Here is a 26,975-nt window from a genome sequence, read left to right on the forward strand (position 1 = left end):
AAGTCTGCTCTCTTGAAGTCCAGGGCTGTGAGCTTGCTTCACTCCTTCCTGGCTGCCCTAAGAATCCTGAGTTTGACCATGTCATGGTCACTACAGCCTAGTCTTCCATCAAGTATGACATCATCAACCAGTCTGTCTCTGTTGATGGGAACAAGGTCCAGCACAGCACCTTTTCTTGTTGGTTCCTCCACCATTTGGAGGAGAAAGTTGTCATCAATGCACTCCAGGAACTTCCTGGATTGCTGGTGCTTTGCTGTGTTGTCCATCTAATAGATACCAGGGTGACTGAAATCCCCCATGAGGGCCAGGGCCTGTGATTGTGGAGCTGCTCCTATCTGCCTGCCAAGGGCCTCATCTGCTCAGCTTCCTGGTTTGCAGCAGACCACCCACTACTAGATCTTCTGTCCCTGTCTTCCCTTTAACCCTGACCCATAAGGTCGAATTCTCCTCCATCCCCAGGTGAAGCTCCTTGGACTCTAGCTGGTCATTGATGTAGAGGGCAACACCCCCTCGTCTTCTGCCCTGCCTGTCCTTCCTAAAGAGCTTATACCCAACCATCCGTGGCTATAGAACAGGAAAGATATCTTGTGGACCTTGATAGCTGGGTAATTATTTCCCAGGTTCCTTTCAATAGAGAGAGTTTTTCCTAATACTTCACATCTTCCTATACTGTTTGTTAATGAATCAAACCAGAAAGAAGCTTTTAGTTCTCTATTTAAACTATTAGAGTAATAGATCAACTTGTTAGCTTACTCGATCACATCACTTTTATATCCATTTTCCATTTTCAGTCTTAATTTTCCCTTTAAAATGTCACTATGACTACTTATAGTTTCTAAGAGCAATCAATACTTTCATAATTACATAAACCAGCTCCAAGTGTATTATGTATTCCTACCACAAATGTAGTTATTTTTCCCAACTAACTTGGTTTTATGTAATTTTAGGATATCCTTTTCTCAGTAAGAACAATTAATTAGTGCCAAAGACTCTAGACAAAGAAACAAATATTTTATTCATCAATATTGGTCTCTTGGTGCTCAGATGCTACTTGGATAGACAGAAATGTTCTGCTTGCTCCTATACTAAGAGATAAAATGGAAAAAAGGCACTTGTAAAATCTAAATTTAAGTACCACATATTGAGATTTGAAATTAGGTGTGAGTAAGGATCTGAAAAAAACTTAATAAAGAACCCATTTTGGGATATGGGATTCTTCTGCTTCAAGAACAAATTAAAACTGAGGACACAGGACATATCTGAAGAATAACTGCTTCAAATCAACAAAAGCTAAGACAATTTCTTGCAAATATGCAGGTAACAATGGCCAAGTAGGGCCATTTTAACTTGAAAACAACAAAAAACAAGAGGCAGCAGAAATGCTAACTCTATAAACTACGTACTTGCTAAATTAGAAAGCTGGTATTTATAATGCCACTGTAAATTGAAAATAGTCATGGACATCTATTATAATTTTCAGTTGAATGTTATGAAGACAGTAGTTTCTTCATATCCAGCCACACAAAGTTAATCAAACTACTGAGCAGACCTGAAGTAGCTAAAGAGTAGCTAAACAGTATGTAAACAGATGAGCTCAGGGATGGTGTGCCCATGTCAGGGATGAAACAGATACTCCAGCTCAAGTGTATTTACACCAATGCACACAGCATGGAAAACAAACAGGAAGAGCTGAAAGCCCTTGTGTGGCAAGATAACTATGACCTAATTGCCATCACAGAAACATGGTGGAATGGAACTCAGGACTGGAATGCTTCAATAGATGGTTACAAACTCTTCAGAAGGGTTAGGCAAGGAAAGAGAGGAAATGGGGTAGCTCTATACATCAAGGAGTGCTTTGATTGTATGGAGCTCAATGACAGTGATGACAATGTGGAATGTTTATGGGTAAAGACGAGGGGGAAGGTAAATAAGGTGGATATCCTGTTGGGAGTCAGCTACAGGCCACCCAACCAGGACGAGGAAGCAGATGAAACATTTTTCAGGCGGCAGGTAGAAGTCTCAAAATCACCAGCCCTAGTTCTGATGGGGGACTTTAACCTACTGGACATCTGCTGGAGCAGTAACTCAGCCACAAGCAGGCAGGCTAGGAGGTTCCTCGAGCGTATGGAAGACAATTTCCTAACACAGCTGGTAAGTGAGCCTACCAGGGGAGGTGGCTTGCTGGACTTGCAGTTCACTAACAGGGAAGGAGTGGTGGGGGATGTGGAGGTCAGAGGCCGTCCTGGGTTAAACTCTTGATACTTAGTGAAATAAGGACAGGGGTCACCAAAACCTCCACCACCAACTTCCGAAGGACAGACTTCAGCCTGTTTAGAAAACTGGTTAAGAGAGTCCCTTGGGATTCAGTTTTGAGGGACAAAGGGATTCAGGAAGGCTGGATGCTCTTCAAGAAGGAAGTCTTCAAAGCACAGGAGCAGCTGTCCCTGTGTGTTGTAAAACAAACTGCTGGGTAAGATGACCAGCTTGGCTGAACAGGGAGCTTTTGCTGGGACTCAGGGAGGAAAAGGGAGTCTACCAGCTTTGGAAGGAAGGCCGGACAACTCAAGATGAGTACAGGGAACTTGTGAGCACATACAGAGAGAAAACTAGAAGGGCAAATGCCCTGCTGGAACTCAGTCTGAAAACTGCCAAAAAAGGACAATAAAAAAAGGTTTTACAAATACATTAACAGCAAAAAGACAACCAAGGAGAATCTCCATCCCTTATTGGGATGCTAATTGGCACTGGGCCTTATTAATATATTCATAAGGAGAAGGCAGTAGCTTTGCTGCAGTAACCCTGCTGCAGGGACCCTGGAGCATAAAAGGCAACGATACTGGTGGATCAGTGAGCAGCCTACTCGGACACTCCCTATGGAAAAGACCCCTGCTGTTGGCCGGAGACCTGCCCGGACGCCGGGACCTCCCCCTGCCAGCCAGCCCGCCAGGAGAAAAGCCCTCACCTGGGAGCCTGCACACCGAGACCTCACGGAAGGGTAATAAAATTGCGCACCCTACCGTGATTCCGTTCCTCATACTTGCACACACCCTGCCACCTCTTAAAGAGGAATTTTCACCGGGCTTGACTTCCTCCCTTTTACTCCTTCAATCCTGGCACCTCCCCCACGGAGTGGACATTTAATAAGGACACAGTACTTGTGAATTATTTCCCTGATATACATTCCTTACCCTGCCTTTCCTGGTCCCTTAGTGTGGCTGTTCCTTAATAAACTAGTTAATTCGTAAAATAAATATCGATGTCAGTAACAATTTGTGAGCGTGGTGGGGGTGGTATTTTAGTTTCCACTCTAAGATACAGTCCTGAAGTGGCCATTCCTCTGTGCGAGTGGGATGATCTGGTCCTCTGATAATTGAAATTTAAAATAGAAAGCATATGTAGCCTAAATATTAAAACATCAGAGTTCAACAGCATCTGCAAAAACTACTTTAATATTGTTAGAAAAAAAATCGGTAACAGTTAAGAAGAAAGAAATGAAACTTACGGTTACATTTTGTCTTGTGACACTTGAACTTATTTATGATAAAAATTATGTTATTCCTCCAGCCATCTACTTCTAACAGCTACACCCTATGTATAACATTTTAAAATAAACCCTATATAATTCAACTACAGTTTGCTGAAACTGATTTTTTTGCTTCCGCAAACATCCTCATAGAAGAAAAAAAAACATTTTAAAAAATCATGTGTCCTCAGAGACACTAAATATAATGGTAAATGAAAAAAGGTAGCAATATGGAAAAGGAATACAGCTTTAGAAAGCAAAAAGTCTACACAACAAAAGCCCTTATTTTCAATATTCAGAATCCTATAAGTATTAAGAATTCACCTCTGGTTCTTGTCCCAAACATTAACCTGAAAAGCTTTGTACAATTACTTTACAAAATTTCTTAAATACCAAATTAACCATTTTGTAATGTAACATGAAACAGAAAATTAATTTTTTTTGTTCCCACTACTTAACAACTCTTAGTATGCACATATACTTCAATTCCTGTTTTTTTCTATAATATAACAAAACAAGTTTCTGGACAGTCCAAGAAAGTGCAGAATCACAGAATCAGAGAATCACAGAAATAGAGAACGTGTGGGGTTGGAAAGAACCTTTAAAGGTCCAACACAGTGGGAGTGCGCAGGGACCTTTTTGACTAAATTCAGCTGGTAAGAGCCTGGTCAAGCCGAATCTTGAAATTCTTGCCTATGGCTACATTATCAAATAGAGTGTAGAGGTTTTTATTTAATCTTTTAGGCTTCAAAATAAAATTTAGTACTTCAGTCTTTCAAAAATACCAATGGCATATAAGCATGTTTCTCTCATAGCTTTGCATACTGTCACATTGTAGAAACTGGAAAACAAAAGAATTAAATTAATAATATGACAAAGTTCACACTTTGTAACTTTTGCTAGAGGACATGAAATTACCTCACACATACACACCTATAGCTTTAATCACAGGGAAGCATAGCAGTTTTTGCTGTAATCAATTTATCTGCTTCATTAATGTCAAATCATTACAAATTTTGTTGGGAGTTAGCACTATTACTTATTTTTTCCGAGTTTAATTGCCAAGCAATTATGATCTTGTCCAAAAGATCAAAATTGCACTACTTCTGCAGCATCAAAAGTTGTTGAAATGTTTCACATGGCTTTTAAAATCCTGCATTTGGACTCCATGTCATGCATGCCATTAAGCTGCATTAAATCTGTTTACCAGCTCTAGACATGTTTTTAAAACCCTGTGAAAATGTCTACAGTTACAATTCAAAGTTGGTGTCAATATTTTAATATCCAAAGCAAGGACAATTATATGTTTCACTTTCAGGAGTATCAAACAAAAAATCGCAGTTGCATATGACTGAATGCTTCCACCCAGCCATAGCCTCCGGAGCTTTGGACTTACCTCCTTTTTTAGTGGACACGTGAAGACAGCATGAGACCACTTGAATGACCCCACAGGAAGTCAGGTGACTCCGCGAGGAGAGCGAACAGAGGCAGAGGCTGAGGCTGGTGCTCTGCTTTAATGGCAAACTTCACCGATTTAAGACGGACAGGGGGGTTCCCGAATTATTACTCATTCTGGATAATGAATTACCCTTCACCGTAAGAGCAGAGCAGGTTCATGACCATCCAAAGAACCTGAAGGTGCATACATCTATGGGACCTGATGGGATTCACCCAGGGGTCCTGAGGGAGCTGGCGGATGCAATTGCTAAGCCTCTGTGCTTCGTATTTGAGAGGTCATGGTGGTCTGGTGAGGTTCCTGCTCATTGGAAAAAAGGGAACATAGCCCCTGTTTTTAAAAAGGGGGGAAAGGAAGACCCAGGGAACTACAGGCCGGTCAGTCTCACCTCTGTGCCTGGCAAGGTCATGTAGCAGATCCTCCTGGAAAGTCTGCTAAGGCACATGCAAAATAAAGAGGTGATTGGTGACAGCCAACATGGCTTCACTAAAGGCAAGTCGTGCCTGACCAATCTGGTGGCCTTCTACAACAAGGTTACAGAGATGGTGGATGGTGGCAGAGCAACTGACGTCATCTACCTGGATTTGTGCAAGGCATTTGACACTGTCTCACATGACATCCTTGTCTCCAAACTGATGAGGCATGGATTTGACAGATGGAGCACTTGGTGGATAAGGAATTGGCTGGATGGCCACACCCAGAGAGTTGTGGTCAGTGGCTCAATGTCCAAATGGAGGCAGGTGACGAGTGGTGTCCCTCAGGGGTCAGTATTGGGACCAGTGCTGTTTAACATGGAGACATGGACAGTGGGACTGAATGAATCCTCAGCAGATTTGCTGATGACACCAAGCTGTGTGGTGTGGTTGACACCCTAGAGGGAAAGGAGGCCATACACAGGGACCTTGAGAGGCTGGAGAGGTGGGTCAATGCCAATCTCATGAAGTTCAACAAGGCCAAGTGCAAGGTCCTGCACCTGGGTCAGCACAACCCCAGGCACAAATACAGGCTGAAGGGAGAATGGATTGTGAGCAGTCCTGAGGAAAAGGACTTGGGGTGGTAGTTGATGAGAAGCTTGACATGAGCTGCCAGTGTGTGCTGGAGCCCACAGAGCCAATTGTGTCCTGGGCTGCATCAAAAGAAGTGTGGCCAGCAGGGCCAGGGAGGTCTGGTCAGATCCCACCTGGAATACTGTGTACAGTTCTGGTGTCCTCAGCACAAGAAAGATATGGACCTGTTTGGAGAGGGTCCAGAGAAGGGCCACCAAGATGATCAAAGGCCTGGAGCACCTCTGCTATGAAGACAGGCTGAGAGAGTTGGGACTGTTCAGCCTGGAGAAGAAAAGGCTCCAGGGAGACCTTACAGCACCTTCCAGTACTTGAAGGGGTTACAGTAAAGCTGGGGAGGGGCTTTTCACCAGAGAAGACAGGACAAGGGGTAATGGTTTTAAACTGCGAGAGGGGAGATTTAGGTTAGATATTAGGAAGAAATTCTTCACTGTGAGGGTGGTGAGGAACTGGAATGGGTTGCCCAGGAAGGCTGTTGATGCCCCATCCCTACAAATTTTTAACCAGGTTGGACAAGGTTTTGTGCAACGTGATCTAGTGGTAGGGTTCCCTGCTCATGGCAGGGGGTTTGAATTTGGTGATCTTTAACGTCCCTTCCAACCTTAATAATTCTATGATTCTTAGCAGATTTCGTCTACTTGACACAAATATAAACATGCAGAGGACATGAGGATTTGAACAGCCTCTCAGGTAGTGAGTGTCTGCTCTTTTCCCATTGTAGAAGAGAGGCAGCTTCTTTGATAAAGGAAGTTCAACACACTGAGCTTGCAGCAGTGTAAGGAGCTCACCTGTTAACAGCACCACAAACAAATGTGGGAAAGTCTTCCAGGAAATAAATTAATAAGGAAGAAAAGGGTGAAGCCTGGCTCCATCCCGCAACATTCCTGTTACTCTAACTAATTCCCACTTGCTAGCACATGTTCAATCTAAGACAAAATTTTTACTTCCTTACAAAGCATAGATGGTTCTTATAAATTCTACTTTGCTACAGTTCATATTGCAATTTCGGCTCTGATATTGCAAGCAGATGAATATATTTGTCAGGCTGCCACGCTGAGATATGCTTCAGATAATAATGGCAATTATCTAGTCTTAATAATGTATCAAAAACAGTATCCCAGCTATTTTGCTGGATGTTTCACTGATCTTTATTAGTATGAACAGTAAAATTTTTTGTGAATAGTAAAACATAGTATCAACACTATTTACTGAAAATGTTCTCAAAACTCCAACAACCAACTGCAATAATGCTGAATTCAGAATCTAGGACACTAATGACAGGTGAACCTTACTCCACCGAAGTCAACAGAACCTCAGATTGGATGTTTATGGTTGCCAAACTAATCATCCAGTCTCTACATATACTTTCCACTCATTCATTCTGTGAAACACACTTCCCATTTTTCATCTAGCCATGGACACTTCCTTTGTGCATTCTCCATTCTTTCATAGGCAAGACTTTCCCTAACCTCAGCTTCCATGCTTCTGTTTCTCAGAATGTGTATCCCTACTTTTGGGGGAAATCCTGTTTTTCTTCTTAATAACTGCAGCTGATGAAGGGCAAAATCAATTGTGGATTCCATTATTTCCAGTACAATACTTTCTACATTGATTGTTGAAATCAGAAGCAACAAAAGTACAGCTAGTAGATCTACAATATACAAATGGGGAGTGTCACTTCCAGCTGAGGCCCTGCACCTCTCACCCTACAACAGTGGTAAGAATCAACTTCATTCTACATTATTCTTCCTGAATTTTCAGCAGACAGTTCCCATTTCACAATTTCATCTTTGCCAAGTGGTATTGAGACAAGAAAATCTACGTTTTCAACTTCGGCAAGATCTGTTCTGCACATGGAGGTACAAACAACTATAGACCAGAGAAAATGGTGGTACAGGACCATGTTCCCTCTCCTCTCCCATGTCCCAAAGCTCCCACAAGTGCTACAGCTGTACTGTGAGCTCATCTTCAAGAACTGTGGATGCAAAGCAAGCTGAACTCTACAGAAGAACCCCTGGAAGTACCCATGTAAACCCCAGTGAAGTGCAAAATCCGAAGGGGAAATTAAAAAAAAAAAAAAAAAAAAAAAGTTTATGACCACTGGAAAGGTAGTTTATCACTTTGACATAGTAATTCTTTTTTTAAAAAAAAGCTGTGTAGTATAAAATTAAGAAAAAAGAGATTAAGAAATAAAATAATCAGAAAACTTGAGATGCCTATCTCAAAGATACAGTTTGTAAATCCTATTGAAATTTAGGCATGTAAGTAGGAGATATGACGTTAGAGAATTCAGCCTTATTGCAGAAATAAGTGTCTATTTTAAAGTAATTATCTTATTTGCAAAAAAAACCCAAAAGATGGAAAAATAAAGAAGCCTCTGCAAACACACTCAAGATTTCCTACTCCAAATACAAATTCTGCTTCTCTATGTGGGTATCAGACAGCAAGCCTCATTCCTAAACTGCTCCTCTCTATTTTGTCATAACAGCATTTTTAAGGGATTATCAAGTCCATTCAAATTTTTTTGCCTATAATAGGCAATCACAGCACACTCACAGCTGCTTTTACAGCATCTCGAAATGCAAGTGTATTTTTGGATTTTCTCTTAAATGCTCTTGTGGTCTCCATGACAATTCAAAGGACATCCTATGCAGTCTGCCCAGTAACTGTCAACTCTATAAGGAACAGTTTGCAGCACATACGTACACTGACTTTCATACTTCTAATCACAGATATTTTTCAGCATGACAAACACTTTTGCCTATTTTTATGGATAAAGGTTTTGAAAATTTACATCTGTAAGTTTTCAACACTTTTGTAAGAGTCCCTGTGCAAGGCTAGTAAAGCTCAATCTTCCCAAAAACAAAGATATATTACATACCATAGTCAGTGATCTTACAGGATACTAAATACAGCTCTTTCAGGTTCCGGCCTTCTCTGGCAATCACCTCCACACAGCTGGAAGACATATACACAGTTAAAAGACATAATCACAGTTAAAAGAAGAAAGATAATTTTTAAATAGCAAAAGCTCAGGCCTCAAGTGTATTGTATTATATCTCAGTTTCTTCATGTTCTCAACTGTTACATACAATTCACTGAAAATGCATATGGCTACAGGTATGCACTGGAGAAAAATATTATCTTACAGAGAATTATCTTGTATCAATAATCCTGTAAGTCTTTGAAAATGTGAGTTGCTTGAAATATATACAGATACGTCCTTCAGAAAATAATATAAATGTGAATTTCTATTTTTTTGCTAATTTATAACTTTGGAAAATTTCTGTTACAAGGTTTAAGCTTTGAGGGTTTTCTTCTAGGGAAGAACTACTGATGCACTGTGATGAGGACAAAAGAAATTTAATTTTAAATTAATATTTGTATTTCTTCAGTGATTATTGCAGGAGTCAGCATTCATCAGGCCATGAAATGCTACATGTAATTGGTGTTCCAGTATGTTGCTATAGACACTTGTGTAGATGAGAAGAGGTATTAGTTTGCCTTGCCACAACTATGACAAATTTACAATGAAACACACATATTTTTCTGTTAACCACCTTGTTTGATTTCTTGTATGCAAAAAAACTAATATGAAAACAAAAACTGTCTTGTGTAATCAATTACTATATACTTGCAACCAAGTCTATAATAATGTCTAAAAATACTACTGCAAGAAAGTCAAGATGACATAAAAGACTAACTGATGTTCCCTGCAACTTCAGTTACACAAGTTTTCAAACAATCATGGTGAAATTTTTATTATCTGCCCAGAGACATAACTGCATATTCATCCTTCAGAATCCTTGTATACTTAGATCTCAGGACATTGGCCATTCTCTGGCTTCAAGGAAAATTGGTTCAGCTGCGAAGAAAGAAGTTGTAGTTCTTGTCCCTCCTTCCATAAGGGTGCCATTATATATTTACAAGCTTGTCTTAAAAACATAGGGAGTGCCAGCAATGCAGTGTTTCAGAAAAAATTTAAATGCAGTTAGTCACTCGATTTCAAAAATAAAGGACAAAAGAAGTAGCCTGTGTAAATGATATAGTTTCAATTTATAATTTTATACTTTAATGAATCCAGATAGTGCCAGCTAATACAGTTAAAGTTTTTTCAAGTGGCTTGTGTGAAACCAGTCCTCTCCTTAGTGACATCTTGGAGTTTAAATGAAATACTGTTCACTTTCTCCTAATGGAAAAAAAAGTCTTTAACTATTTCCATTAAACAGGAAAAAAAAAAGTAGTTTTAACTGCATAGTTTTGTGTTTTGTTTTGGTTTTGGTTGTTTGTTCATTTGTGGGTTTTTATATATTTTTAAAAATATTTAAATCACCTAACATCTAAGAGTGTGGTCATCAGACATCTAGTCTGAGAGAATACATTTTTTAAAAACTTGGCTTCAATATAGAATGGATAATTTTTTTTTGCCTGCCTTCTGTAACTTGCATAAGACATTTTAATTTCTGTTACCCATTCTATAGATCTTCACCTTGTAAATCAATTTGCACAGGCAGAAGAAACACTTAATATGGCCTCATTAGCCTCTGCTCTGTAGAGGGTCACAATACATAATTGTTAGTAACAACTGATTTCCTTACAACATAAGGAAAAATAAAAGTAGTTGTGTATTTATTACTTTTACCTTTTAATCTTTGTTAAACATGACAGCAAAGAAAAAGGTTGAAAGAACAAAATGAAATTAACCTTTTCTAAAAAGCAAGGATCAAGTCATGTTAATTCTGTTGTAATAATCCATCAAAATTATATCAGATTATTGCCATATTTATCTTTGGAAGTCTTTATACTTACAATGTTGCTGATGTAGGCAACAAAGAAGCCTAACTTTGACATATCAGCATAACGGTAAATAAGAGAAGTAAAGCAGCAGCAAATGACAGAAGTGAGCAAAACTGATAACTAAGCAGCAGAAAACTTTGGGACTATCCATCAGGGGGCTAACATTATGCCTCCTGGACATGGTAAGCACAGTTGTGTGCCAAGGCAGAAAGAGCTTTCAATCTCTTAACCCAAGGTTACTGAACTGGCTTTTACCTGCTCATCCTACAAATTTTAGTAACAAAAGGACATGCAACATCTAAATGAAGAAGTGAAAGTTACAGGGACACAGATGTTTTTCACTGTATTTCCTCCAAAGGAATTAAAATATAAATATACTTCCCAGAAGAAAAGTAATTTTCACACTCAAAATAACTTATTACAAAAAAATGAGACAAGGGTTTATTAGCCAAGGAATAATGAAATAAGACTATAATTAAAACTTTGATAATATACAAGTCTGGATCAGAGCTGACCAAAAGTAAAAGATCTTAACTTCTTACTTTGTAAATGTGTATTATTTAGAATGCTGTAAGACATGAGAATATCAAAACAGATAACATTTAACACTTACTTTACAAAGAAACTGCTTATTCATTAAACTTGAAAATTGCTATAAAATAAATTCTTATGCCAAGCTTTTCCTAGATCTACTCAATATTTTATGAATGCTGACCTGTGATAGACTGATGTGAAATTCAATTGAATTTAAAAATAGGAAATTAGTATCACACATCGGAATTTGCAGGACAACCAGGAACAAGATAAAGGCAGAGAGCAGAAACTGATTTGACTTAAAGAAGCCAATTACACTGTATTTCAGAAATACAGTGTATTGTATAGACTGTAGCTAAAAACATACCTACCTACTGTTAATACAAAACAGTTACAAGACCACAGATGTTTGTAAGACAACTAGACCTTAGTCAGCATTGTGATGAACACATCAACATTCCAACATTCCACAGTTCATTATGTTCAGAAGCTAAGAAACCACCACTCTCTGGGCCCTGCTGTCCAGCCAGTGTTTTACCCAGCAGAGCGTGTGCCCATCCAAGCCATGAGTAGCCAGTTTTTTTATTAGAATGCTGTGAGAAACAGTGTCAAAGGCTTTATGGAAGTCCTGGTAGACAACATCCACAGCCTTTCCCTCATCAACCAGGTGGGTCATCTTGTCATAGAAGGAGATCAGGTTTGTCAAGCAGGACCTGCCTTTCATAAACTTGTGCTGACTGGACCTGATCACCTGGTTGTTATGGTGCGTAATGGGACTTGAGATGATCTGCTCCATGACCTTCCCTGGCTCCAATACCAGACTGACAGGTCTGTAGTTCCCTGGATCCTCCTTTTGGCCTTTCTTGTGGATGGGTACCACATTTGCCACCTTCTAGTCCACTGGGACCTTCCCCGTTGGCCAAGACTGCTAGAAAATGATGGAAAGAGGCTTGGCAAGTGCATCCGCCAACTTCTTCAGTACTCTTGGATGCAACCCATCTGGCCTCATAGACTTATGGATGTTTAGGTGGTGTAGCAGGTCACTGATCCCTTCCTCTTGGATTATGAAGGTCTCATTCTGCGCCACCTCCCCGTTTGCCAGCTCAGGGGACTGGGTGTCCAGGTAACAATCAGTTTGAGTGCTATGGACCTCTAGCAATTCATAGTCACTGTGCCCTAGACTTACTTCAGCTGTTAATTACCCCACAAGTTAATTCACCACTTTGAGCATCTTTGCAGAATTCAGAAGTCCAAAAGCACAAGATTATAAATTAACTTTATGTAATGTGGTAACAGATGCTTTACACAGTAAGACGTGATGAAAATTATTTCAGTCCTTCCTATCTTAGGGTCCCCTGAGTCTTGTTGAGATGGTTCTGATTTTGTTAGGGCATTGAGCATACCAGTAATTATTTATATTTGGTGTATCATAATGTTGTTTACATTTTTGTAAAATAAATGGTATTTAATTTTTTTTTTTTTTCTGCACTTGCACCTGCAGACAGTGTTTTCTCAACAGCTACCCCAAAAACTTTTCAGCCATTAAAATGTAAAAAATTGCCATCCAAGGCAAGGGAAAAAAACAAGAACAAGAAGGACTTTGACTGAAAGTTTATGAGTTCGATAATTTTTTCTTCTTGATCTATCACATGCATTTAACAAACCACCACACCCTGCTATTCATATAATCTTCTGAGTTTCTCTGTTCATTGGTGTAAAAATCCTGAATCTTGACAGTCTAAGTTTAGATGTCTTTCCAGCAAATCTCAGCTAACTTTGAACTGAAACAGAGCAGAAATAATAATCTAATTCCTCAATGCAATGTCACCTATGACAGTGACTATTATGTTCTGCAGCCAGACAATCAGAGGCAGCTTCAAAAGGTTTCCTAAACTGATCAAACTGCACCTACAAGGGTGCAACTGTCAAACCCTTAGAGATTATGTAGTTTGCTAAAATCTAAATATTCAAAAAGCCAAGGAAATGTCCATGTGTTGTATTTTTGCCTCTCTAGAGAACTCAGGCAAGTGTTCTGCGATGTATTAATAAATCATTATATATAACTATCATTCCACACTCCTTAGAATTTTAAATAAACCATTATTAATAAAATGTAAAAAACTATGAAATCACTTAAAGGCAGATCTGTCTTTCCTTACTTTTCTGTAGTAATATATCATAGAATCATAGATCATCCAATCCTACTCCTGTCCCTGTGTCAGGCACCCCAAGAATCACACCATGTGCCTGAGAGCATCTTCCAAACACTTCTTGAACTCAGGCAGGCTTGGTGCAATGACCACTTCCGTGGGGAGCTTGTTCCAGTGCTCAACCACCCTCTGGGTGAAAAACCTTTTCCACATACCTAACCTAAACCTCCCCTGATTCAGCTTCCTGCCATTTCCCAAAGTCCTGTCGTTGGTCACAGGAGTGAAGAGATCAGTACCTGCCCCATCTCTTCCCCTCATGAGGAAGCCATAGACTACAATGAGGTCACCCCCTCAGACTCCTCTTCTCCAAGCTGAACAACCCAAGTGTCCTTAGCTCATAAGTCATCCCTTCCAGACCCTTCACCATCCTCATGGGTGTCCTTGGGACACTCTCCAATAGCTTGATGTCCTTTTTATATTGTGGTGCCCAAAACTGCACACGGTACTCAAGGTAAGACTGCACCAGCGCAGAGTAGAGTGGGACAATCATCTCCCTCGAACAGCTGGCAGTGCTGTGCTTGATGCACCCCAGGACACAGTTGGCCCTCCTGGCTGCCAGAGCACACTGCTGGCCCATACTCAGTTTGCCATCAACCAGGATCCCCAGGTCCTTCTCTGCCACGCTGATCTCCAGCCACTTGTTCCCTAGTCTGTACCTACCACCAGGGTTGCCCTATCCCAGGTGCAGAATCTGGCACTTGCCCTGTATTTAAAATAGGGTTTGAGCAAGTCACATTTATTTCATTGACAACTTTAAAGATAAACCTTTTCATTCTAAATATAATGCATTAAAGTAATAAATGTTATTGATGGTTGAAAATTTCCAAGGAAAGAACACTGTTACCATGTTAGTCTTGGCTATACAACTTGGCAGTCACTTAAACCAGAACTGCCAGTCTCTCTTTGTAGTAAGTAATTTCAGTATAAAAGCAACACACGAGTAATTCTTCACTCATCAGGGAAGATGGGAAAAAAGCAAACTAACGAGTGTGTGCACTTTGAGAAGTCATAGAAGAAACAGTACTAAGAAGACATAAGCTCACTTTGCACTTTTATTTCGAGACAGCTAAGCAACCCAGACAGCAGAAGCATGCTGATGGTCAGCAGAGCAAACATGTACACCATTCAATAGAATATTTCAGGTTATTAATAAATTAATTCAAAGCAGCTACTGGTTGCCATACTTGATCTGACATCTACTGCATTCAAAATTTTTATGGCTGTCATCACATTTCCTGTACCAGAAAGACTGTAAGGAGAAATCTCAAAAATAACCTAAGCTCATTCTGTATTTTAAGAATAAACACTGTCAGGGGACACCTTGTTTCCAGTAGCATCCACTGTATACTAACACATTCACAGGCTAAACTCACAAAGATAACTAGAGAAGATAATGCTCTCACTCTATTATTTCTGAATACATTACTAGTTTTCAAGGCTCACATGGAAGCCTCAAGTAATTCCCGGATTACTGCCAGAACACATAAGGGAATTTGTTACTCATTGCTAGACAGTCCAGTAACATATAAATTAAAACTGTCATGTGGGTTAAAGAAGTATTTTTATTCTTAGTAACCTGCCTGTGCCTAAGATAGACATAGGTAGATATGACTTTCTGTTTCTCTTTAGATTTACAGGAGGCCTGAAAAGTTTTCCTCTAAGTGCAGGATTGCAATTCTGTTAGGAGGTGAACGGGAAGCCAAGGCAATTCCCAAAGTACAGGCAATGTGTTCACACTAAATGGAAAGATTACTTTCTACCTGCTCCTCCAATTTTATTTTATTTTTTTGTCTGGTACTTGTTACTTTCAGCATCAGGTATGTAAGATGAGTCTGATTTAGAGAGAATGACTGCCCTGACAGAAGAAAAATAACACTCCTCCATAAAACATAAATGCAGAATTCTTTGGCATATTAAGTAGTTCTGAATCTGTAACTCCAGGTACAGATTCTCTGTGATGGAGGCTCTGCATGCTTTTTTTGCAAAAAAAACCCTTTGCTCTTCTGAGACCCCCACCTGTGTCCAGATCTGGAGTCCTCAACATAAGGAGGACATGGAGCTGTGTCTTGGTTTCAGCCAGGATGAAGCCAGTTTTCCTATTACTGATCCTTTTTTTTCCTTCAGTAAGCTTTCTTTTAACTAGCACCAGTGCATTCCAGTTAAGACTGATAAGAACGGAATGTTTTTCTAACTGCTGGGTCTTCAAGGTCACATCTTTACTCTGCTGGCTCAGACACTACAGGGAGATCTATGACCCCCCTGTAGGAGGCTGAGTTAGACAGACAGCAAAACTGGCCAGAGATATTCCATTCCATATATCTATGTAAGCTCAGAGGAAGGTCAGAGATCACAGAAGACAACTTCCTTCCTGCTTCTTCTTTCTTTCTCTTCTGTCCACAGCCAGTGTCCGGGGAGGACTCCGTCCATCCATCACCATCCACCCCCAGGCTCAAGCTCTCCTGACCCTCATCACTCTCTGCTTTCTCTAGCAGCGTCTCTGGGATTTCCCGGGATTGTTCCAGCTCAGGAGATGCTTTGGGAGTTGCTGGGGGTAGAGGGAGGCGAGAGGTTTTTGCACATATCTGAACATATTTGTATATAATTGTATATATTTTCTTATATCATTCATTAGTGTTTAATTAAAGCTGTGTAGTTTAGTTTTCAGTCCAGCCAAGTCTCTCTCTTTTTCTCTCTCTCCTTCCCTACCTGGGTGGGAGGGGGAAGGGATCGAGAGCATTGTTGTTGAACCCGAGTCAAACAGTGACAAGCTGTTGCAAGCGAGTTCAGAGAAGAGTAATGAAGATGATTGAGAAGAGTAATGAAGATGATTCAAGGGCTGGAACACCTCTGTTATGAAGACAGGCTGAGAGAGTTGCAGTTATGCAGCCTGGAGAAGATAAGACTCTGGGGAGACCTTATAGTGGCCTTACAATGCCTGAAGAGGGCCTACAGGAAAGCTGGGGAGGGACTTTTTACAACAGCATGTAGAAAGAGGACAAGGGAGAATGGATCAAAACTGGAAGAGGGTAGCCTTAGGTTAGACATCAGGAGGAAATTCTTTAGGCTGCTCTGAGCAACCTGAACCAGTGGGAGGTGTCCCTGCCAATGCAGGAGGGTTGGAATTAGATGATCTTTAAGGTCCATTTCAACTCAAACCATTCTATGATTCTGTGATTTTATGAAATAGCAACAGGCTTTCAAACTGGCTTGAATAAAAGTCTAATTAACTCCAATACTGGTTACTTTTAAGTGCTTATAAGGTTTTAAGTTGAAAATTTCCTTTACCAATTTGCATGATATGAGCTTATGGAGATGCATTTTAGTAATGTTAGTATTGGACACACCAGAAAACATATAAGAATTGATATGGCAGGCTGAATCCATTGCCTGGGGCAATGAATCAACATTATTTCACTGGGTAGATATACCAGTTTCTTCTAAAACAAGTATGAAACTACCAAACTGTGCAACAAAAAGCAGAGCCATACTCTTCATATTCATGTTCTAATCAGCTGTTACACAACTACATTTATAAAGTATTCAGTAAGACAACTCCATTAGTACGTGGAATCCTAAGGCTTTTTTTTTTTTTTTAATTTCTGGGACTTTGGTTTTAATCCTAGATTCAGTAAATATTTCACTTATTTCCTTCTGAGATCTGGATTAATTCTTTACATATGTGGCTAAACTTCTGTTCAGTATCTCTACTGGTTTTGTGGAGAAAATGATGACAGTAGCTCTGCTTACTTCTCTGGTATCAGTAAGCAGGGCTCATATGCCTTAATTGCCTTCATTGATTTTAATGTTAACATCCTTTCCTGTTTTCCTTTTTTTCTTTTTTTGTTGCTCTGGTACAATCTCTGTATTTTAGGAAATTTGGGGAGGGACTTTTTTACAAGGGCTTGTAGGGAGAGGACAAGGGGTAACGGATTAAAAATGGAAGAGGGGAGATTTAGGTTAGAACTCAGGAGGAAACTTTTTAGTGTGAGGGTGTAAGACACTGGAACATGTTGCGCAGGGCAGTTGTGGAAGCCCCATCCCTGACAGTGTTCAAGGGCAGGCTGGATGGGGCTCTGGGCAACCTGATCTAGTGGGAGGTGTCCCTGTCCATGCAGGGGAGTTGAACTAGAAGGTCTTTAAGCTCCCTTCCAACTCAAATCATTCTATGATTCCATGATCATTGTGAGTAAATACGGCCTGAGTACCTTCAAGCTCCCTCTATCCCCTCTACTGAAAAAAAAAATACCTACTTTGTGATGGGGTTTGGGATAGCAATTTGACTTAAATCTTCATCAGTGTGAAATAATGTTTCCATGCTAAGTGGAAGATGCAAATCTACATCAGTGTGAAATAATGCTAAGTGGAAGCAACCAGCTAAAGTAGCAGATCATGAAGAGTACAGGTTACATGTCACAGGAAAACCAACACCATAGCCTCTCCTGAGGACCTATGACAGGCCCAGTCTAACAGAATCTGTAATTTGGGCTGTCACCAGTCATATTTTTCAGTTCAGCAGGTCCCTAGTCTAATAAGTGGTCAAACAAATGAGGAGTATCATAGGTAACAAAAACAGACAAAGCCTCTGCACTCATACCTTCTTGTAATCCAGCAACCACTACATTAATTTTATACTTGCACCTCATGAAGAAGTTTGAGAAATATTTGTTTCCTACAAATATATCACTTACACATTTGCATTTTATGTAGTAAGATCTGAGCCTTCTGAACCTTTTTAAACTGCAAATAGTGCAGAATGTGACTGTTTGTTTTTTAATGGAATTTTCCTAATAGTCTTTACTTGATTCCTGGTTACAGTTTGTATTTTTCACTTAAAAAATTATAATCGATGTCTTCTTGGCTGACAAAGATTCCCTCCCATTGTATGATGCAGTTACAAACAGAGGTACATGCTATGTTAAGAATATTGGCTCAACAAGGTCCAAGAAGGAAAATATCTTCAAAACAGGATTTGTATTTCATTTGAATGACCTCCAGGTGAGGGTTAACTTGTTTTGCTAAAGATTTAGGTATTTCTGATAACATTAAAGAGTCATCTACTATCACTGCAGCATCTAGACCTCTGAACTGAATATTCAAATAGAGTGTTACAAATTTAAGTAAGTAAATAAAAAGCAGACATCAATTTAGATAGAAATGATAATTATTTTGACATTACTTGCTGTCTTTGTGGTCTTCTTTAATGCTAAGTTTTTCAGATTAAGATTCTTCTATATACTGTAAATATTTCAAGACTGAAATGTTATGCATTTGATGTATTTAAATAATTCAAATATGTATTTAAAATATTTTAAGGCAAACATATTTATAATTAATAACATAGATGAATACATATCAGATACACAATATTCTGCATATATTCTGTACTATGGTAATACAGGATTTCCCCTTTTTTTTTTTGCATGAGAATATGGAAAGAATACTAATGACATAGGAGAACATGGTGTACAGACACAACGCAGAGAAGAGGTTTTATAGGATCTAATTCCACCCTTTACAATCACTTCCAAAGAAAGCACTGCCATCTCGTGTATATAAGTTAGACATATGTAATGTGAATACCAGCCAGACGTCAAGACAATGCTAGATTTCTCCTAAGGAGAATAAAAATTCTTTCATATCAGGGATGGATATGGTTGCAGTCACACTCTGAGCACAGCACAAAGAGCTGAAGTTGACAAGAAATGCTTTTAGGAGCACTCCTGTTAGTGTTCATCAGAAAAAAGAATTTGAGAAGTATATGTATTTCAGTTATTCCAGCTCAGGTGTTCTATATGATATTATAAGTATTAGAGCAGTGTGAATCTTCTGTCCACAGATTTCCTTAATTTCAAATTCTCTTTTAAAAGGAATTTTAACTAATCTTATTTTGCGTAAACAACAGTTATTAATGGATAATTTAGAAGAACAGTGTTTCAGTGAACTGGATGCATCATAAAAGGCATCCTAAAATAATCCATAAGAATTTATTACTCTAATATGTTAGAATAATCCACAATCTTTGGCACCATAAAGTAATAAACTGAAGTCATGCTAAGCATATTCAAGAGAGATATCTAACTGAAATCCAGGTAACTCTTCAGCTGAATCCATATTGTAAGACTTTTCTGTCCTTTAGTAACTTCATTCGTGTACGAATGAAGAGCCATGATTCTTGCCCATCAGCTGGCATCAGCTATCATAACTACCATCAACTCACAATACATTATTCTGAACCATTTTCTCTCTCCTTCAGTATGAGAAATTATTAAACCAAAGTCTGTCCTTGCAGAAAATGTCAGTGTCATTACAGAAATCTCAGATCTTGGTTTCTCATGTGTGTCTCTCATAGGCAGCTGGGGACAGAAATAGATTTCCTGTTTTGCCTCAGCTAGTTTCTTTTTACCTGTGTAATCTGGTGATTACTAATATGTCTCTACTTTTCAGCATGGCTTGTCTTTGTCAGACATGCTTGGACAAAACTGGATAGCTTTGCTTTCACTGCCACCCTCTGGGCTCCTTCAAAAGTAAGACTGAGCTGAAGCACAGGGACTTCAGGATGCCTTCGCACATACCATCTTCCACATACCTATTAACTATAGTACCACTGACTTTCATAGCAGCCTTCTCCTCTAAAGAGATCTCTGGAAAGAGGCTTTGCAGATCTATGCTACACCATGGATCTATGCTACAGATCTATGCACTACAGATTGCAGCACAGATTTAAAACCAACAGCAGGTAGAATTCTTTTAATCCCAGAAATTAAGATGACCCTCCACTATTATATAAGCTGAATTTTCACAACTGATTTATGACACTGGACACAGGTGGCTATAGGCTGAAACTATTAGGTGAGTTGCCAACTACTCTGAGGAGATGGGATAGGAAAGTGGTTATCTTTTTTTCACCTTCTTAACCACACAGTCTCCCTCAAATGTCCACATAAACATATACTGAGTTGCAGACAGAATTGTTTTAATTTGTATTTATCCAGACTAATTTTGCTTAACGTATGAGATGAAAAGTTAACAGCTCAAGTCAGGCTTCAGGATTCCTAAGCATGATAACAGGTTTGTCAAACACAGTGGAAGAGAATTTCCAGGTTATGTTTGTACAGTGGGAATATTTGATTTCCTGTACAGTTCTTTAGCCTGGTAGGTCTATTAGAAACAGAGTTACAGAAGAATTTATGCCTACAATCACTTAAAGGAAGTGCTAGGAAGACAGGTAAAGTTCACTGTACGTATTGTTACTGTAATAAACACAAAGAATTAAAGCTTTTCACAAAAAAATTCTCCAAGTATTGAAGTAATGAAAAAAACAGGTGCTTTGCAAAACATTCACAAACTTTTAAAACTGTTTTATCCTCCTATCATAACAAAATAAGAACAAAAGAACAAAGAAAACTAATATAATCCCTGGGTTTATATATAACATGGTTCTAAATTTTTTTATGCTTCACATAAAATGATTCATCCATGATTTTAGTGATTTGTATAAACCAGCAGAACCTCAGTTGTTCAAAAAAATTATTTGTAGGCCTCTCAACCTGACAAGACGAAGGAACACAGAAGTGGCCACAAATCTTTCAAAACACTTGATTTTGGGTCAAAGGCATATAAAGGTTCTTTATAAGCTGTACTTAAGGATTCTTAAATATTTCAGCAGTGGTCTTTGAAGGTAAAAAGTAATGCAATTAACTTAATAGCTTTGTAATGCTTTGTAATCTCCTGCAAACTGACACTCAAACACCAGCATCTGAGGAAAACAAACAAACAAAAGGATAAAAAAAGGTGATTTGCTTTCCTTTTTCACAGAAAAGAGAGTAGGATGAGAGACAAAATTCCCAAACTACAGGCTGAAGTAAACAAGACACTGTAATACAATAATCAAGTTCCAAGAAAAAGAAAAAGAAAAAGCTAAATTAAGACACCAGGATAAACCATATTTCCTAGTATAAAAATAAATGAGCTAGATACAATTTTATGTAGGAAAAAGAATCCCCTAAGTTCAAAAAGCATTTAAAGAAAAGAATGTTAAAAAGAACACCCTTGGAAACAGAAATTTAAAAAATAAAATATGAAGTTAAGATCGTTTTAACTTCTATGTTGAATCCACCAGTTAACAACCCAGATGCTTATACAGTATTTTATACCTGTCGAAAATATGCACTGGTATTGAAGTATTTAAAGTGCAGATTTTTCCCTGCAATTACTTAGCATACCCATATACTTCCCAAACTTCTTGTCAGGCCTAATTAAAGGCTTCAAGGTTCTTTTTAAGACCTTATACAGACAAAAAAAATAGCTGCTTACAGCTGTTGTCTGTTCAAGCTCTTTATATTAAGCATAAATACAAATGAAAAAAAAAAGCAACAATACAAAGCACCTTCAAAAATATTACAAATAATTCCAGTAAGAAAAAAAACACCTTGTATCTTTAGGGAACAACGAAGAATGGATTTATAGAGCTTACAGAGCAATTGCTACAAGTTAGGTACCCTGAAAATCAAAAACAACAAAGACTTTTTAAATGTTGAATGAAGTTTAAAATAGTTTTCATTTCCTGTGTAAGTACAGAAAATCTATACAATTCATTAACAGAAATATCATTGAATAGGAAATACAAGTAGTTATGATAAGATATGCTAGGTATCTAGTATTATGGAGGCCTAAATACATTAACAGTCCACGCTTTAGGTCAACAGTCTGAGCTGAGTATTAACTATAAGATTTTTGTTTGTACACATGTGAGTACAGTTGCAAATAGATACATAGCTCCCCAATAAAAGCAAGATAAATATTTATGACAATACATGTAAATTAAATATTTAATTTTGTCTTTGGAAATGTAAGTTGATACATAGTCACACAGAAGAATTTGTCCAATGTGACTGGAACCAAAAAAAAAAAGTAACATGTGCAGAAGTGAAACGCAAAACTAAATGTATCCAAGAATTTTAGATGAATTTGTTTTCCATCGGCATTTATCTAGAATTGAGGGGCAGGCAGACAGGAATACACACTTTATATTCAATTTCAAGCTTAGAAAATTGCAGAAAGCTGACACATAACTGCAACTTGAATGGGTTTTGTTGTTGTTGTTCAGCTTAAAAGAGAGTAACATTTCCTCCCAGTCCTCCAGAAAGATGTCTCAACACTTCCTCAACTGTTTCATGCTGACATTGCTGTTTCAGAAAACCACGGCAGCAATCAATAGGTGTGAAAGCAGATGAAATTCTGAGTCTTAAAACATCTAGTGGGGATGCACGAGATATTTCCAAATAAGTGGGAAGCTCAATATAACTAAAAGACGCTGCTACCTGTAGTAGATCAAAGGGCTTCAAACCATGCTAGCTCCAGTTAACTTTCATGTGGCAACATGAGCACCCTTTATAATCCTCAGACACTCAGTAAAAATCAAGATTCCAGACAAGCCTCTGTACATTGTGTATCATATATTTAGACGTGTCAGAGTCAATCCTAGTTTAGTCCAGAAATTAATCCAGCAAATATGATTTCATTTCTACATATGCCTTTTTAAAAATCATAGCCTCTTAACATCAGTTCAATTATCTCAGATCTGAAAAATATGTATTCTTTGTTCTTTCTATAACAAAAACATCAATGCAATTCCTTATAAGTACACTGAAAGCAGATGCTTCAGCTGCCTGTTTTTATAAGTAAAAAAAATATGCCATCTTAGGTACAAAAATAGGAATATTTCTAACTATGTTTATTTGTCAGCTGAACTAAATAGAAAGCCTCTTGACAACAGCAGTTTAGGGGGGAAAAAAAAAAAAAAAAAAAAAAAGATAACTCAACATACAGTGCCAAACAAGAGATCATTCTTAAGTCACTTTTCATTTTGTATTTCATCAAAGGAAACAGTCCATTGTGCTCTAGTATAACATTACAAGTTACTTATCTGGTTAATATTTTAGACAGAGGTAACCCTACTGCTACTTAGACATTTAAAGTGTAAGCTAGTATATCCTGATGTTCAATTAAGAAAACATGAGGTGGCCTTTAACAGTTTATTGGTGGACAAAGAGCATATCACATAGTGTTTTAGGTCTCTAGCTTCATGAGAAATGCTGAGTTAAGGTACTCATGATGAGCACAGCATGACTGAAATGAAGAGACCCATTCATGTAGTCTACCATCCTCTCATCCCACTTTCCAATTCATATGTACAAATAATACAGGCAGAAGAGGCGAACCTCTGGGGAAACCTCTAAACTCTGAATGATATTTTAATCCCTCTACAATTATTCAAGTAAAATATTTTGGTTACAACAGAGTATTTTCTCACAGGGCATATACAGTCAGGTGACAATTAATACTAGGATTAGTTTTCTAGCTCTCACACAAAGAAACCTTGAACAAGTGTTAATCTGAGAGCTATTCATTTTCAAACGACCCATGTGAGTAGAAAAAAACAACTACTTGACATTCAATAACATCTGTCACTGTTCCAGAATGACCTGTTTTGCACTATCAGTGAATGTATACTTATAAACTACTATCTGCAGACACCAATTTTCAGAACAGACAGAAACAGGCCAAAAAGGGTTAAGGGACTAAAACCTAATTAGAGAATAGTTTAGTTTTCAACTGTCCGAAGTGAACAAGAGAAGTTGTGATGTCCTTCATTATTGATTTAATCTTAAGTAATTTTTAGAATTATTTCAATTACTTGTCTTAAGCAATTAACACACATCAATGAAAATAAAAATTAATATTTGAGCTAATGTAATATCATTATAATGCCTTCTACAACAAATTATAGTTGTGTCAAATCATCTTATTATTCAATATGCCTTTCCCAAAATGCTGTAATTATCTACAGTATTAAAATACATCTATTTTTTGAACATAAAAAAGCCCAAACTTCTCATTTGTTCACAGATTTGACTAAGAAGTATTTAGAGGTTCATTTCAAGCTATATTAATGTGCTAGATTTACTCTTAACCTAAACATTTTTCCTATGTCTCTTTTATATTTTTTTTTAAGACAAAAAAACATTTCTAGAAAGGAGAAATATTACCTGCAGATATTTGAAAGCTGCAGAAATAGAAGCTTCAATTCAGCCTGGACTCAATATTTTTTAATAGACTATATACTTTCCAAAAAAACAGCTTCAGCCAAGATACACTCAGTTAATTTTAAAAGCATTCAGATTATACGAAGACTGAAAATATCTTAAAAAACCAGACTTTATTCCAAGGACTCAAAACCAGATGACTACATTTCAGCCAAAACATTACACAAATATCTGAGTTGTTACTGTTATGATAGAGAATCTTTAATCATCCATGACTATTGGTTAATGTTTCAGTCAGAGTCTCTCTTAAATAGTTTTTTTTCCTGAAGAATCTGCATTGAATAGCAAATACGATTCCCATAAATGCCAAGTGAAAAGACCAGTTAATTGATTTCCTCATTGTTCCTACTGTAGCAAATACTCAACAATAAATCTAACAGAAGAGCTGGCACTTCATGATGCAATTACAAATTTATTTATTTAACCTACCTTACCTGCTAATTGATTTATTGTGCCCTTCAAATATTTGGTGGTACTGCAACTATTAAAATTTGCTTACTTTCAATGTGCTTTTCACTTCTTAGGGAGGCAGTCCATTGCATTAAATTCCAAGTAAGTTCTTTGCTTTTAAAATTATTATAAATTCAGTATTAAACAGAAATAGTAATTTTTCATAACTGCAATTTATTGTTATTAAAGGACAAATATACACACCTCACTAAATTGGAGCAAACTGAGCAAGACAATACCTTTACAGATAATAATAATAATAATAATAATAATAATAATAATAATAATAATAATAATAATAATAATAATAATAATAATAATAATAGCTATTCAAACCCCCACTGTTCTTAATATACACTTAAGTAAGATAGAAACACTTGAGACCTGTTCTTATATAGTCACTTGCTCTGTAGGATAGAGATTTAGAAAGGGATACAATCTGCAACACTAACAAGAAGCCAGAATACAATTTTTAAGTCTGTACAAACTGGGAGGCTTGGATCTGAGCCTTGCAAAAATCAAGAGCTCTGTAAGCACAGCTGCCTGCTCCATGAGGTTCTGTTCCTAGTTGCAAAAGGTGGTTCTGTTCCAAGATACCAAATGAGGTTCTGTTCATGGTGATGAATGAGAATCATCTGCCAGTCAGTGGCAGATGTAGAGGAGTCCAGTGACCAGTTGGTGGCACACAGCTGGGAGACATACATTGGCCATTTCTGTCGATGTGACATGACTTCGAGTCGATACACCAAAAATGTATTACTGATAAGCTGCTGAACACTGCTTATACAGGCACAGCTCACATAGGCTGTGAGGAGTACAAGGAACTACATTAGTGTCATTTGTGCTTGGAACACAAAACTTCCTTTTCTCCTACTGGGAGTGCAGAGGTACACAGGTCTAATGATGTCTTATTGAACTCAGAGTTTGAAGTCAAGATACCACATTTAACAATGCTGAAAATTTGCGATTTTGAGCTCCTAAATGGCAGAGACAGTACTGTTTGTTCATACAAAAAAGGCATTACTAAACCAGAAAATTCCACCTTCTAAATTTTTCTCATAATCTACAGAAGGATAAAAGTCTAATCTGATTACAAATAATGGCATAATAGATTTCAATAATTATTTTTCTTAGCAGATTTCACAAATTTGGTCACTCTTAAAGTAATTTTAAATTACTACAAGTCTACAAATTTATCCTCTAATATGAATATGGAAGAGTAGTAATTCTGTTTTTGGCTGTAGTGCTGTACTGATCTCAGCAGTCAGTACTACTGAAGATCTTCATTAATGATCTTGATGATGGGGCAGAGTGCACCCTCAGCAAGTTTGCTTATGACACAAAACTGGGAAGAAGGGCTGATATGCCGGAGTGTCATGCTGCCATCCAAAGGGAGCTGGACAGCCTGGAAAAAAGGGGCGATGGGAATGTCATGAACTTCAACAAAGGGAGGTGCCAAGTCCTGTACCTTAGGAGAAACAACCCCAGGCATCAGTAAAAGCTTAGAGCTGCCCATCTGGAAAGCAGCTTGGCAGAAAATGACCTGAGGGATTTGGTGGACACTGAGTTGAACATGAGTCAGCAATGTCCTCTTGCAGCAAAGAAAGCTAACAGGATCCTGGGCTGTATTAGAAGGAGTGTTGCCAGCAAGCCAAAGGAAGTCATCCCATCTCTCTACTGAACACTGGTGAGGCAACATTTGGAGAATTACACCTAGTTCCAGGCTCCCCAGCACAACAGAGAGACGTACACACTGAACACAGTCCTGTGAAGGGTCATGAAGATGATGAATGGACCAGAGTATCTCCCATAAAAGGAAAGACTGAGAGAGCTGTG

At 38.1% G+C, this 26,975-nt stretch overlaps 1 protein-coding gene across 2 annotated transcripts in view; it reads right to left on the reverse strand.

The window, feature by feature from the left end:
- Positions 1-26,975, reverse strand: part of FBXL17 (F-box and leucine rich repeat protein 17) — a 199,798-nt gene that overhangs the window by 75,265 nt on the left and 97,558 nt on the right. For both annotated transcript variants that reach the window (XM_051643658.1, XM_051643659.1), the window contains exon 7: positions 8,925-9,001. In XM_051643658.1, coding sequence (XP_051499618.1) covers positions 8,925-9,001 — 77 coding nt within the window. The remainder of the gene's footprint in view (positions 1-8,924; positions 9,002-26,975) is intronic.

This window comes from Apus apus, chromosome Z (genome assembly GCF_020740795.1).
Source record: "Apus apus isolate bApuApu2 chromosome Z, bApuApu2.pri.cur, whole genome shotgun sequence".
Taxonomy (NCBI): Eukaryota; Metazoa; Chordata; class Aves; order Apodiformes; family Apodidae; genus Apus; species Apus apus.